Source organism: Eutrigla gurnardus (assembly GCF_963514095.1).
Source record: "Eutrigla gurnardus genome assembly, chromosome: 10".
NCBI lineage: Eukaryota > Metazoa > Chordata > Actinopteri > Perciformes > Triglidae > Eutrigla > Eutrigla gurnardus.
The window spans coordinates 7,992,352-8,007,742 of NC_139924.1; the positions used below are offsets into that span (position 1 = coordinate 7,992,352).

The 15,391-nt window shown below is 41.6% G+C and overlaps 1 protein-coding gene across 3 annotated transcripts in view; it reads left to right on the plus strand.

Moving 5' to 3' along the window:
* Nucleotides 1-15,391, plus strand: part of LOC311020372 (leucine-rich repeat and fibronectin type III domain-containing protein 1-like protein) — a 138,744-nt gene that overhangs the window by 80,240 nt on the left and 43,113 nt on the right. For all 3 annotated transcript variants that reach the window (XM_084020370.1, XM_084020371.1, XM_084020372.1), the window contains exons 4-8: nt 840-991; nt 1,217-1,470; nt 1,645-1,888; nt 2,019-2,176; nt 2,922-3,302. In XM_084020370.1, coding sequence (XP_083876496.1) covers nt 840-991; nt 1,217-1,470; nt 1,645-1,888; nt 2,019-2,176; nt 2,922-3,302 — 1,189 coding nt within the window. The remainder of the gene's footprint in view (nt 1-839; nt 992-1,216; nt 1,471-1,644; nt 1,889-2,018; nt 2,177-2,921; nt 3,303-15,391) is intronic.

Below are 15,391 nucleotides of genomic sequence, written 5' to 3' on the forward strand. Positions count from 1 at the left end.
TAAGTCACATTGTTCACGTCCAAATCAAATCAAGCGCTACCCTGTGCAAAATAGGAAAAAAAGATTTAATTTCAAGTCTCATTTTGGGGAATACGAGATTATGTGTGCTGTCGACTGAGGCTCTTTGTGTATGTTGCCAAAAAGTTAATGTTATGGGAATTAAAACATCCTTAGTATCCTGGGGTCCAGACTCTGAACTCTAGAGTCTAATTAGGCATGAGATTGCCATCTAAATATAAATCTAAATGATTTGCATGTGGCCAAATGTGATCAAAGCAGCATGTTCAGCAGAAAAGTACACATCATTTCAGTAACCATCACTTCCTTTCTCCCTGTCCAAATATGTATGTCCTGACTTGCATTCTTTCCTTTGTACCAGGGATTGTTATCAATACTCGATATCCTTAAAGTTTCGAGCAAAATAACCTAGCACCCAAGTAGTATCCGCATTACTCCAGTCAAATGATACCTGCAATCGTTCTGGAAGAAAATGACCAACACTGCAAGCATGATTGATTTAATGTGACGTATGATTGACCCACCAATACAGAGATAACAGTGATAACTTGAGGAAGAAGAGGGTGGGTGGTACCATGTAACCATGTGTCAGGATGGCATTATCAGCTCTAAACACTATATGAGAGCTGTTCTGTGGCAGTGATTAGCTAGCCAGTGGGAACCACACACAGCTTCCATTCAGCTTCGCCGGTCTCTACCAACGGAGCGATTCGGCACCCCTGATATTGGTATCACTTTAAGGGTACTTGTATTGGTACTTGCAAGCAGTGTCTGGCTTGGACTCAGCTGATTGGGCATTTGTTTATTCTGCTCACTCCCAGCTGTCCGAAGAAAGGACTTTGCCAACATGACCAGCCTGCTACATCTGACCCTGTCCAGAAACACCATCAGTCAGATTCTCCCGTCAGCCTTCAGTGACCTGCGGCGACTGAGAGCACTCCACCTAGACTCCAATAGATTAACTGTGATCAAGGTGAGACTCGTGAATGGAATAATGATCTTAAATGGGAATCCATAGTCAGATAACTCATTGGGGTGATACATTTTAAACAAACAGAGGCGTTTTAGTTTGGATAGTTGGTTAATGGATATACATAATTGAATGATAGGATTACAAAGACAGAAAGATGCATATCTTACATAATTTATGATATTACTGTGATGTTTCTCACAACATTTTTGCTTTTTCACCAACCAGGACGAACATTTCAAAGGCCTGACCAACCTTCGTCACCTGATCCTTGCCAACAATCAGCTCCACTCCATATCTCCCCATGCCTTTGATGACTTCCTGTCCACACTGGAGGATCTTGACCTTAGTTACAACAACCTTGCCCAGGCACCCTGGGACACAATTGGGCGCCTAACCAATGTCAACACCCTAAATATGGATCATAACCTCATAGAAAATGTTCCCCAAGGTGTTTTCACCAACCTACACAAGCTGGCCAGGTAAATAGATAGATGAGACGATGAAACATGGACAGATAATGTGTAGATGCACAGGCTGGTTTGCTGATCAACTGAATACATTACTGTTATCAATTAATAATTTGTCTCTCTCTCTCTTTTTCCCTCTCTCCTCTTATCCACCCCTCATTTTCTCCCTACTCTGTCCTTTCACAGGCTAGACATGACATCCAACAAGCTGAAGAAAATTCCCCCGGACCCGTTGTTCCTGAGAATCCCAGTTTATGCCAAATCCAAAGGCTCACCCCTCACTTCCCTGGTGTTGAGTTTTGGTGGCAACCCTCTTCACTGTAACTGTGAACTTCTGTGGTTGAGAAGACTGACCAGGGAAGACGACCTTGAGACATGCGCCTCTCCCGCTGACCTCAGTGCCAAATACTTCTGGACAATACCTGAAGAGGTGACATTTTAAGCTTTTCACTTACAGCAAACCCAATACAACTATGTCTCATAATCTCGAGAGCAAGATACACCATTAATAATGTGAATGATGATAATTACCTTATTTCTTTTCTTTTTTTGCCCATTAGGAATTTATTTGTGACCCACCAGTTCTGACTCGTAAGTCGCCTCATACAGTGGCTATGGAAGGCCAGCCTGCGAGCCTTAAGTGCAAGGCAAATGGTGACCCTGAGCCTGAAGTTCACTGGATCAGCCCTGAAGGGAGACTCATATCTAATGGCACCAGGTACTAAGATTAATTCTATACAATTATGTAGTCTTGTTTAAAAATAATAATAATAATAATTAATTACTTTTCTTAATAGGCCTATAGAGTGTTTCTCAAAATTAAAGGTGGGGTGTTAATTTAGCGCATGTGACTTTTTACTTTTTCAATGATATCTGAAACCTGGCAACCCACTTGGCCGGTGCAACAGAAGGGCTGTTCAAATATTTCTCCTTGTACTGCTCCAGCTCAGTGCGATGTGCCAATGTGCAACCAAGTCAGAAAGTCAGTCAGTGTGTCTCACATCATTTCTTTCTTGGCTGTAGTAGTAGGGCGTGGGCACATGGCTCGTGGGCCAACTCTGAATCAGGATCATAAGGTTGTTGTTAAGGTCACACCTTTCTCATATTTCCATCTGCTAACCAATACAGGTGGAATACAGGTCAAATATGTGGCTTCCTAGTAATGGTTTTTGCAGACACAGCATCAGTTATACAATGATTGATGGTATTTGATTCATATGTCTTCTGTATTCTGCGCGAGTGACATAGAAAGAGGGCTTACAGGATTGAACGATGTGGGACCAGAAGGGAGTTCCCTCTTAAATTCAGATAATGGAGGATCATTTTGCAACCAGAAGTGAATGTGTCTTGCTCCTTTCTTTATTGAAATGAATCACTATTTTTGTACAGTATATATCTGTTACTTTGTTAAGACATTTATCAATGAATCAAACTAATTCACTCTATGATGCAATTTGTTTCAGGACTTTGGTTTTCTCTAACGGAAGCCTGGAGATAAATGTCACATCCCTCAAGGATTCAGGTAACTTCACCTGCATTGCTTCCAACGCAGCAGGTGAATCCACAGGAAGGGTGGAGTTAGTCGTCACGGCGATGCCCCATTTGGCAAACAGCACAAGCCGCAGCCGAGACCCGTCGTCTGAACCTGCCCCCTCTGACATCCTAACCTCGTCCAAGGTTGCGTTGCCCAACAACGAGACAAGAGGGGTGGACCGCAGGGTCTCGTTGGTGGAACTGACGGGGAATTCTGCCCTCATTAGATGGAGCAGTCAGACCTCTTCTACTGGAGTCAGAATGTTCCAGGTCCAGTACAACAGCTCTGGGGATGACACACTGGTTTACAGGTCTGTTTATCTATATTATTTTTTGATCTGTCTGACACTATTGAAGGCGACACTTATGAATTCTTTCAGGAGTATTGTAAAAACGCATTTCTGTGCATTTGTCAGTGTGAGCGTAGCTGTGTATGAATTAAAATCAGGTTGCTTCAGCAGCTGCGATGAGGATAGGAGCAGATGATAGATGATACAAATGGAGATTAGCCAGTCATCCAGTCGTAAAAGTCTAATCAACTGAAATGATAAAGACCTCTGTAGTGGAACAGAGCCATTGCCAGGTTGGCTGGGCCTCGGCAAAATGTGAATGCTGCCGCTTTAATGCTTATCTGTCAGCTTGCTCCAGTGCTGCGTCGATGTACTGATCTTGTTTCCGCATTGTTTCATTGCTGGTATTTACATTATGGCTCTATAAATATGATACTTTTCCATATTCTGTTGGGTCTGAAGTGACTAATTGACGCTTAAACTGGTGACTATCGAACCACTACAACGTTTGGTAAAAAGTTTCAATGAAGAAGCAAAGCATAATTTAATAGATCCCTCATTCGAGCAGGCAAGTTGTTATGTGTTTTAATAATAATAATGGATTGCATTTATATGCCGCTTTTCAAGACACTCAAAGCGCTCTGACAGGGTTCCAGGTTCCATTCATTCACACACAGTCATATCGGTGGTGGTAAACTACGATAGTAGCCACAGCTGCCCTGGGGCAGACTGACGGAAGCATGGCTGCCATTCTGCGCCTACGGCCCCTCCGACCACCACCACAAACATACAGCAGTCATACACATTCACACGAGGCAAGCTGGGTGAAGTGTCTTGCCCAAGGACACAACGACCATGACACAGTGACAAGGGCGGGGATCGAACCGCCGACCCTCCGAACATTGGCCAACCCGCTCTACCAACTGAGCCACAGTCGCCCCAACATGCTCCTGCACATAATGCATGATGTCACCCTAAGTCTAAATAAGATGGGAATGAACACCCAAGGAATTTTAATGGATTGAAAGAGCAGCTCAAGGTTTTATGTTAATTATTTTTGATAATGGTGTCATTGCAGCCATATAATAATATTAATGCAATGAGCCTCATTTTATGCACATCGTTATGGGTATAAAAGGTCATTGTGTGGCAAGTCATATTAATAATAGAACAACAGCAAGGGTATATTAGACTTTTGTGTATCTGTGAATGAGACACAAAGAACTTAAATGAATGGGCCAATTGGTGCTTTCGACACAAGGCTTTGACAAATAGGCTCTCGTGTCATGGCGTCCGTTCCTGTAAAACTGCAGCAGAATGTTTTATGGCAGACGGCTGCAGTCATCTAGCTGTAAAACAAACAAAGAAAAAGAAAAGTGGTTTAACTACCACAGAGCATGTGCTGTGTGCGTTCTAATTAAGTTGTGTTCTAAATGCTGGTGGTCAGGGGGAATCTTCCACTTCTGAGGAGTTTTCAAACATTGCGGAGTTGTCGTGGCAACAGGTTGGGGAAATCTCCCAGGTCTCGTTATGAGTGACGGGTGGCTTTAATACTATTACTGAGGAGTACTTCCAACTATCAATTTATATCATTTCCTCTAAAAGGTGCAAATACAGTGGTCAAATAAATGCCGATCACTGTCTTCTGTGATTACGGACATAAATCAAAAATGTCTTCATTGCCCTACAGGATTATCTGATCACCAATTTAGCTCTGCTTTGGCCTTTTTACTCTTGATCAACAGCTGAAATCGTCTCACAGGGGAAAAAATATTCTTGAAAGAAAAACCTGTGATTGCGTGTGTCAAATCCATCCATGATGAAAGGAGAAAGTCAACACTTTAAAACGGGGCGGGGTGGGGGGGTCATGATGTTATTTCTAAGCTGGAGGACACTTGTTTATTCACATTTCAGCTAACAGTGGGAGACAAGGACCTTCTTACAATTCTAAGCATGGCAACCGATCTCCTGCATAGCAACCTCCCTTCTGTACCTGCCCATTCAAGGTTGGCTGCAGTTAGTGGACACAGCAGCACTGTTGCTACAAAACACACTCCTTACAAGTCAGGTGTAGGTGTGTGTAGATCTTTCTGTGGGAAGCTGTTGATCTGATGAGCCTCGAGATATCAAGCAGATTGTCTGGATGTCCACAATTAAACTGTATAACCGAGCCATTCAATGAAATAATATAAGAAATAAGAGAGCATGCCAGTAACACGCATTCACCACATAGCATACTAACTATGCAGATTTGCAGCCATATAGACAAACGTAGTGAGAAAACATTCCAGTGTGTTATCTTCACATGCACATTAAACCCCATGTTTGATCATATTTATGGTCTGGTTAATTTTTTTCTGCAACAGCTATTCAGTGTATTTACATTCAATAATGATCTCTCTGTAGTTGTTTAATACCAGTGGCAGAGTCTGCCATCCTATGCTGGACTGAGCTTCCCATCCAAATGATTCAAACCTAATTCTATCTAATTGATATTGGCCTAACTGTGCACCTACAGAATTGTTCATCAAAAATGCTTCTACTCAACATGACGATGGTCATTTCTGTCTTTTTTTGACAGCAGATCATCATTTAATTTTTTGTAAGGGGATAAAGGAACTAGAAAAACAACCACTGTGGGTTTTTAGATGAAGAGCTGCAGGAGACTGACACCTTCCTGCACAGTAATTGAGGTTGCATTCATTTTTGACTGTGTTGCTTATTAAAAACAATGAGTTTGTTTGCACTGTGAATGGCTATTTGAGTTGCTCTGCTGCTGTATTTCTGACAAAGTAGCTGCTTAAGGAGTATTTGCTGTCGTGACCATACTTGGTGATGTCACAGCAACCACGCATATCGCCATATCAACCGGGGCTGAAATCTTAAGGACTACAACTTGAACACAATAACAAAAACACAATAAAGAGGGCTTAACAGAAGTATGGCTATTTCAGCTTCTGCTTATCTAGCCACTGTCAAATGAAAGAGGAGGAAGCATTAGAGATGCATGTGGCATAGCACATAAAAACGCATGGATGCTCAAGCGACATCATCTTCTATACTGTATGCCTATATCACTATCTGATCCATCATGCTGCCCAATCCACATTCACTTTAAAAGAATGTCATGTTGCATAAGAGTATTTTCTTGTGATCTTACTTAAACTCCATCACATAAGATTATGGTTCAATCATGACTTTGATACAGTATTTGGTGTCACATGGCTTTGTGAGATTAACAACCATTAGGACCCATCATCATCACCAGCTCTGCTCCGAGTAAAAGGAGAAAAAAAAACAGTCCTGCAAGTGTGAATGTGTGCCCAGAACCTCTCATCTGTCTTTCTTTGGTCAATATCCATTAGGAGGGGTGAGGCACAATGCCATGAAGAGACAAGAGGTTGCAGGAGGGGAGAGGACGAGGGGGGAGCAGAGAATGCAGGAAATAGAGAATGAGAAAAACACCATATCGGTGCCACAAGGAGAGGCCATTCCAGATCAACACATGTATCCAGCTTTACATTTGGAACATCCGTTGCATAAAAACTGAATATCTTTAAAAGTAATCAACATCACACTCGTTGAAGCGTCATGATTAGAATTGATAGAAAGAAAATATTTAATGTGTTCCTTTTTCTGTATCAGTGTAGAAAGATTTTTTTCTTATGACACAAGCAGTGTTTTTTTACTTCCACGTGGGCGTCAAGATAATTACTTTTCATTTCTTTGATTTATCTGCATTGGTTTCTCTTCGTCACGCGATATTCAAGTCTGATCAGGAAGATTTGATCTGGTTTTTCAGGCACATAGAATGATAGCTGAATTTAAAAAGCATAATAATTTCTACGTTTCTTGATTTTTCTTTCTCCCTGAGTAAATGACTCCAGCCAGAGTATCTGGATGAAAGCATTTTATTACCCGTACACTGCAATCAGTTTCCTTATTGTTTAACTGTTATTTAAGCAGACAGCACAATTTAGAATCATCTTAGTTTAGAAAGACCATCAATAGAGGATTTCCTGAGGAGCCTAAAGAGGGCTCTCTGACTCAGTCTTAAACCCCCCCGACTACTTACGATCGATGCCATTATTGTGAGTGTGTGTGCACATGTGTGTATGTACTTGGAAACCCATTGATCAACAGTGTATTGGTTAACCCTGTGTCTGGGACATGCTCTTCAAACCCCCCTGACTAAAATGATCAATGCCTATTCGACCACACCGGACCAGATGGCAGCTGACAGAAACCTAATGGCAGTTTTAGTGCCATCAACTGCAACAGACCTCTACGGGAGGCTCCTCGAAGAGTCTCTGTGTGTGTGTGTGTGTTATTTAAAGTGACACTGCATGAGCTCATAGTGCCCCTCATCTCTTTACTGTACTTCTAACATGAGGTACAAAATATTTGTTTTATTTAAAAAAGGACCACACCAATTTGCCTCCAGGCCTCCTTTTTCTGTTCAGATCAAAAAGTCACCATGACGAGGAAAAAATGCAAATGGCGTGGAGTGCTTTTCCACTCTGAGTTAAAAGTTTTTTCAAAGCGAGGCGCTCGAGGTGCTTTGAGCGAATTTTGGAATTTGAAGACGTGAGTGATTTAATGCGCTTGTTTTCAGGCCACTTTACGGAAGGAGACATAATAATTACCTGATTGCTATGGATTTCTACCCTTTTTATCTTCCTTTTAAAGCTACACTGTGTAACGGTGATTGTGTCAAGCAGAGAGTTTTCAAACTGGGAAACCGCTGCCAATAAACAGCCTTTATTTGACAGCGACGGTGGAGAAAGAAAGGAAATGTGGGGGGAGAGCAGGTGAATGACATGGCAGCAAACGGTCCACCCAGCCGGGAGCTGAACAGTTGTGTTTCATTAACGTTTTGCCGTGTGAAGCAGACGGAGAGAGAGTTTTCCCCTATGGTGTTTGATTTGTTATGTACAGTAGGTTGCTGTTTAACCTTGTGTCATTTAGAGCGAGAGAGATAGAGTGTGTGTATGTGTGTGTGCATGTTGATTATTCTGCTGGTAGAGCTTTTGGAACAAGCAACAATTCTTTATTGAACGTACTGAGCTGTGATCAGTCAGAGGTCAGGAAGGATCAATAGCCTAGATTCCACCGCAGGCAGCACCAGGGATAGCACATTATCTAAGCAAACAAGCCTGCTTGGCTTGGCTTTGCTTGCACTCCGTAACCAGGCAGCCCAATCTGGAGCCTTATTTGCCTAAAATTACACTTTTCATTTTGATATGATTTATAAGTCCCTGTCAGAAGGATCCGAGATGATGCATCGCTGGGTGTTCACATGTGGTCTGCATCGCATTTCCCCTCACTGCCTGGAACACTCATTCTGTCAGTGTTTGGTAATGAGAGGGACGCTCTGTATGTGTGCACAAATATACTCAATCTTCGTCATCAGCCCTGCTATTGCCTGACACCTGTATTCATGGAGATACAGACTGCAGGTTGAAGATGGCTGCCTTTCACAATTCTGGAAGATGTTTATTTTACTCACACGGCCACACAACCAACCAGGGGATTATTTGATGTGTTTATCACCTTTAAGCCTGATGCTAAAGTGCAGCATGTTTCTTTTCCCACTCTCTGGGAATGATTGACTCCCCATACAGGCAGGGCTGTAGTGGAAAAATCAGAGGTGAGTAAACTATGAATTCTATGAATGCAGTAAGGCAGACCTGGATATACCGCGTGGCGTATGCCTATATTATGTACCATACCGGAGGGGAGGGGGAGCTCCCCTTTTAAAAACAAAGGACAAGCATGCCAGAGAGACATCAACATCATCCACACTTCGTCGTTGTGACTTTATACCCGAGATTGCATTGGAGGAGAAAAATAAGTTCCACGCTGTGCATCAAGGCATTAAACATAACTCGCTAGCAAAGAGCTGTGTACAATAGTGGGGACGTTATCGTCACTGACTGAATGCGTCATCTTATGCGAACCAAAACAACAGCCGTCTTTAAAGGGTTAACCCTTTAAAGACGGGTTAACCCTTTAAAGACGGGTTTAAAAAAGGTAAAGTATTGCACTTTGGACTTACTTTGTAATCGATGCCTTGTGCTGTATCTGTTGGAGGTGACGGTGTCACCAGGGACACTTCACAAATCACCTAATATCCATTTTAACAGTCTGTTCATCAACGTGTATCGAGCCACTGATCAATAGAGACGACCTGCCGCTTCCTGATAGCTGCCACAGTCGGTGATTGGTCACAGACACGTACCATAATGCAGTGGAACAATGTGTCTAGGAAGACGTTAACGGCATGTAAATGTCAACATGGATAAACTAATTTACATTTGCGTATACGACACGCAGAGGTGCGTAAACGGTGTTTACGTGCGTTTAGCCTCCACTACAGGTCTGCCTACAGGCAAAGAAAAAAACCTTGAACCTTTTACTGACACTGCCATCTACTAGTCCGACCAAACCTGTACATGTCTTGTTCTGGTAGCTAACCTCGAAAGGGAACTATCTTTAGCTTCACTGCAACCGCAGCCTGAATGTAACATGGGACTCCTCAGGGCTGGTGCATGTACTTGGGACTCGAGGGCATATCAAATGTATGCAGGATCGCAATCATAATGCAGACATGAACACCTAATGGATGCGGTCAGGCTCGACATATTGCTGCGTGAGCAGAATCTGACTGAGATCTGCCAATCAGAGCATCCTGTTTGAGAATCCAAGGTTCGAGTTGAAACTGCACCTCTGTAACTGGAGCATGCGCTTCTGCATCCCACGACACTATGTATACTACATTTTGTCAATGATATGTAACATGAGCAGAGACCGCTGCAGCACTGAACTGAAACCTGCAGTGCAAAAAAATATCTGCATCAGTAACTTGGTTTCATTTGGACCTTGGAGACTTACTTTTCCTATCATTTAATCCGCCTTCTTGTGCAGTTTGCACTCATTCAGCAATGTCACCAACAATGTGTGGACTCATAACAAAGCAGTGCATCAATAAAAAGAAAATCAAAGTTAAAGCACTGACACAAGTTGATTTGAAAAAGGGTGAAATAATAGTACCATATTTGCAGACCTTTTGGTTTGATCTACCACAATAAATTCTATTTTTTCTTTTCTCTTTGCAGTGTGTCGGCCTTCAGACACACTGTTGGTACCCACTCCATAAAGCATACTCTTTAATTCTGGTGTGGGTGCGTGACAGGATTTTAAAGGTGCATTCACAGTACATTAATCTTCTGCCACCAATGCAAAGCCCCATCGCGCATGCATAAGCACACAATCTCACACAGACGCAAAAAAACACACACACATTCAATAGATATCTCTTCAAAACCTGTCCTTTAAGCCCGCAACTTAGATTCTTCTCTAAAATTGTGCACGTTTGTGTCCAGGTTGAGCTGAAAAATGTTATGCGCCTCACATTCTCCTCATCACGCAAAAGCAGACAGAGGTCAATGTGAGCCCCTTTAGTCACACAGAAACACATACACCCACAGACAGCCATCGGCTGTGACCTAACTATCTTGTCCCTCTACGTTTTTTATACATCGTCTGTGGTTTATGGCTCTTTGGATAATGGCTTCCTCGGCCAAGTTGATGAAGTGACTGGAAACATGCTTCAGTAATACCTAGATCACCTGCAGAGGATAGCTGCTCTCGTACCGGTTTGGCAGCTCTTTACTCGCTCGTGTGCTTTCAGAGATTTTGCGTACATTATGTGACGTTAGCAAATGCACTTTTTGTACCGCATCTTTAAATGGATGATAACAAGATGTGACGCTGATGTGTTATTATTTGTCAGACTCAATCAGCAGACAGACAGGGCTGTTTTTCTCCCACAGCCAGGGGTAAAAGGAGTAGTATTTTCTGTGTTTTAATCTTCCAAGATACCTTCAGTTCTATTCTGAATGCATATAGTTGGTAGTATGCAGTGGTGTACACCCAGTGTACCTAGTATACTACTTTAGTATAGAATGTTGAAACCCATTAGAGTTATATTAATAGTAAATTGCATCATTAAACTGAAATATGAATGAGCTGATGTCATGGGGGGGGGGGGGGGGGGGTTAATAGCATGGGAGCAGGTGATGGGAGCATATGGAGCATCGCTGGGTGGGCTGAGGTGGTGGGCCTGCATGTGGGGAACTGTGTCGAACAGGACGAGGGGTAAAAGAGGGTGTGTGTGTGTGTGTGTGTGTGTGTGTGTGTGTGTGTGTGTGTGTGTGTGTGTGTGTGTGTGTGTTTGAGAGAGAGAGCAGGTGGGTGCATGCAGGCTACTAATATTTTTTTGACATGTACATTATATGAAGCACAAACAAGCTTCTTCATGCGTGATGTGCATTTGTAAGCATGTTTGACATGCGTATATGTAGCGAAGGTAACAGTCTGTTAAATAAAGCATTTATAAAGCACATGGTTTTGTAACAAAAAAGAAATAAAATACCAACCAACTAAATCAATAAATAATTCAAAAATGCTGAGGCATATGCTTCTTATCTTCTTTCTTATGCATATTTCACAACTTCACAATTCGCTATACCTGCGTTATACAGTTCCCCATGCAATACAGCGGAAGTTCTGAGGAGTTGGAGGACATAATGTTTCACATATTTATTAAACAAGTTAGAATTCCCTTTAATGCTTAAAACTCTGGGCAAGTTTTTTTTGCTATTGAAGGCTCTAAGTGTTGTGGGTTTTTTTCATGATAGACAAGATGCACTAAAATACAGAGGGAAATGGAGATCAGATAAAGCAACTGTTATATAGATGCATGTGTAAATTATAGTGATAACCTATCCATAAGTTTAAAGAACAGCTACATAAAAAATTTAAAAAAGACAGAAATATACAGGAGCTTTATTGGCCCTACTATTGCATTGATCATCGTTTAAATTGAGTGACATGAATAATGAGTTAGTCTTGGTTAGCCGCCCTGTTACGCACTAAATTACACTTTAATGACGGAGCCCTGGTCACATGCGTTTGACCTTGAAATGATAAATAATAGATCATATGGCTAATAAAAACACAGAGGTCGGTAAAGCAGCAGCTTGATTTAATGAGATCTACCACAGTAAAAAATAAGGAACTTGCACTAAAACATACTTTTTAGAGACTTATATGATGGTGCTTACATGCCCATGTACCATTTATCTGACTGAAGCTGCTTATTTTGTGCCCTAGAATGGTTCCATTGTTACAATAATAATCCCAATGACTGCAGTTACAAATAGTGTCACTACCATGGCAACATGTCTGACATTAATTAAACATAATAATTGATTGATGAAGAGAAGACATGCAGGCTCAGCATCAAACTGATATATCTGCACAATCATAACACACACACACACACACAGAAACACACACACACACACACAGAAACACACACACACATCCCCACTTCCGCTATGAGCAGTCAGTGTGCTGTAGGTCATTGTCATTTAATTGAATGACACAATGTGTATGTACTAATGAGCTTAAGGGCCTAATGACGAATGACTGTCCACACACACACACACACACACACACACACACACACACACACACACACACACACACACACACACACACACACACACACACACACACACACACACACACACATGCACACACACACAGAGCTGGTACCTGCTGCATTTGTGCCAATTAAACAGACTAAATGAGTCAGATCAGAGATGTTAAGTTCAAAGACACAGCCTGTTTAGTCATGTCTACTTCTTTCTCTCTTTCACGTCTTCTTCTCTTTCTTCATGTAAGCTCACCCTAAGTCTATTTTGCATCCCACATTGTATATTGTGTTAATTTGTCACACCCTTTTTTTCTGCCTTGTTCCAACTCTCCCGCTCCTTCCCATCTTTATTCCCTGTTCGTCAGCTCTCTTTCTGCTTTTATCTTTTTCTTTCGTCTCCATGGTTCCTCCTCCAGTCTTGGCCTCCCCCCGCCTCCTTTTCTCCTCCTCTCCCGGATATTTGCGGAGCTCAGCAGAACGCCGCCGGCTGCCTGACCCATCCCCTCGAATCCCCTTGTTTGGCGTCTTGTTGCCGTTCTCGTCATCTTCCCAAATCAGTGTTTTATTAGCACCACCCTCCCCCCACACAGCCAATCTCCAGCCCTTCATGGATGGAGGGAAGAGTAATTAACAAAGACACGCTGTCAGAGGAAGGGAGTGTGGGGAAGAGGAGAAAGGCAGTGAATGAAGGAGGCAGTGGTTTTACGGAGGAGAACGTGGCAGGAGGGGGAGGAGCAGAGCGAAGGGAAAACACAAGAGGATGAGGGGAATGGAGGAAAAGGAGCTTTGGATGTTAAGAAGGGATAAGAGATGAGAGATGGTAGATAGATTGCATCCCACAACACTCAATGAAATATGAGTAAATAAAGTCGTCATTAATGATTGCGTTTCCATCCTGCACTTGCACAAGCTTAATATATTTAATCACGGTTTATCTATGTTTTAAGCTGCCTCCTGGTGTTGAACTCAGACCTCCTTATACGACGGCAGCTGTGAGAGGATGGAACCTCACAACAGTTCAGAAATGTCAATAATTTAAAAAGAAAAAAATGCTTTAATTTAATTAGTAACTTATCTAGTCATAGGCACCTCCACATTATGGCAAATTCCAAGCGCATTTTCATGATTATTGAGATCAATAGAAATGAAAACAGGTTTAAGTCGTCATAAAAAGATGGAGATGGAGGCGAGGGCTTTGCATGATTGAAGCGAGCAAAACTGTGCTGATATTAAACAACCCTGTAGCTGCTAACCTACAAAGTGCACATTGTTTTAAACAGCTCGATAAAATATTTAAATCGTCTGTGTGGAGCTCCCCTTTTCCACTTGAGCTTCCTGCCACAGTCCAAACATACACATGCAGGTCAGCTACATTAAAATAATAGAAATTCCCCATTTACTTGATATGTGGGATGTTGTCTGAACAGCCCTGTGAGTAGGAGTGTTTTCTCTCTTTTTCCAGGGTTTGTGCACATTTTAAGACATTGGATTTTAGTTCTGCTGTTATTGGATCCGATTGTGGGTTGTTAGGAGAAATTATACAGCCATAAACCAAAATGGGATTGGGATTGTTGCCACAGTGGATAGTGCTCTCTCCAATCGTTTGCAGTGCTGGGCAGTAGGACCAAAACATTATTACAACTGTCAAATACATGCAGTTACATACGTGAAATGTGACCTCTGCATTTAACTCAGGCTGAGTATTTAGGAGATGGGGATTGAACCCCTCAACCTTATGGTTAAAAGATGACCTGCTAAAGCCACTCAGCCCTTATGGAGTTTGAAGTTTAAAAGGGCTCTTCTACTGCAACATAAAACATTTAGTATTCCACCAAAATAATTGTCAATCTTGCTGTTCTTATTTCGTTTGTCACTTTAAGAAAAATAAAGAGCCCAAGAAAATCAAGATAAAGAAAAATAGTAAGTAAGATAAGTCCATCCAAACCCTACCAGGGAAACCCAGGTAGTTAGAGTGTATTACAGTCCAATGCAGTTCAGCAGACTCTAGGATGAAATTAACTAAGTATTAAGCATTGATGTCCTTGTCCTATTTGCAACTGCTTTACAATTGACTCAGGGTAAGCTTGTGCATATGAGATATCCATACACAGCCAGTTTCATTTCTATTATTTACTTTGTTTGTTCTCTGTTGGGGTCTAATGTTATTTATTTTGCTTCCTATTCACTCCCATCTTGATTCATATCCGTTTCCCTCCATCCACTGGGTGAGGGTTAAGTGGTATTAGTGGTTATGTTAAGGATTAAGGACAGGATCCAGGGGAAAAACAGAAGGAATAAATAAATTACACTGTAGCTGTTTAAAGTGCAGGGTGTTTTTATTATTCAAAATGCATTTAATGGACACAGATTTGCCCACACAAATTACCTATATAGGTGGCTATCCTGAAATAATATTGTTTTATTTTTTATATAAAAATATTTATATATTGAAGAAAATAGAAAAGACAAATATAAGAAGTCAACATGAAAACCATTTTAACCTTGTTTGGCAACTTTGCAAGTTTTATTAGCAGTTTTTTTGACACAAATAGTTTTGTTTCTTGTATTTTCTAGTTTTTATTTTTCAACATTTTATTTTGTTAAA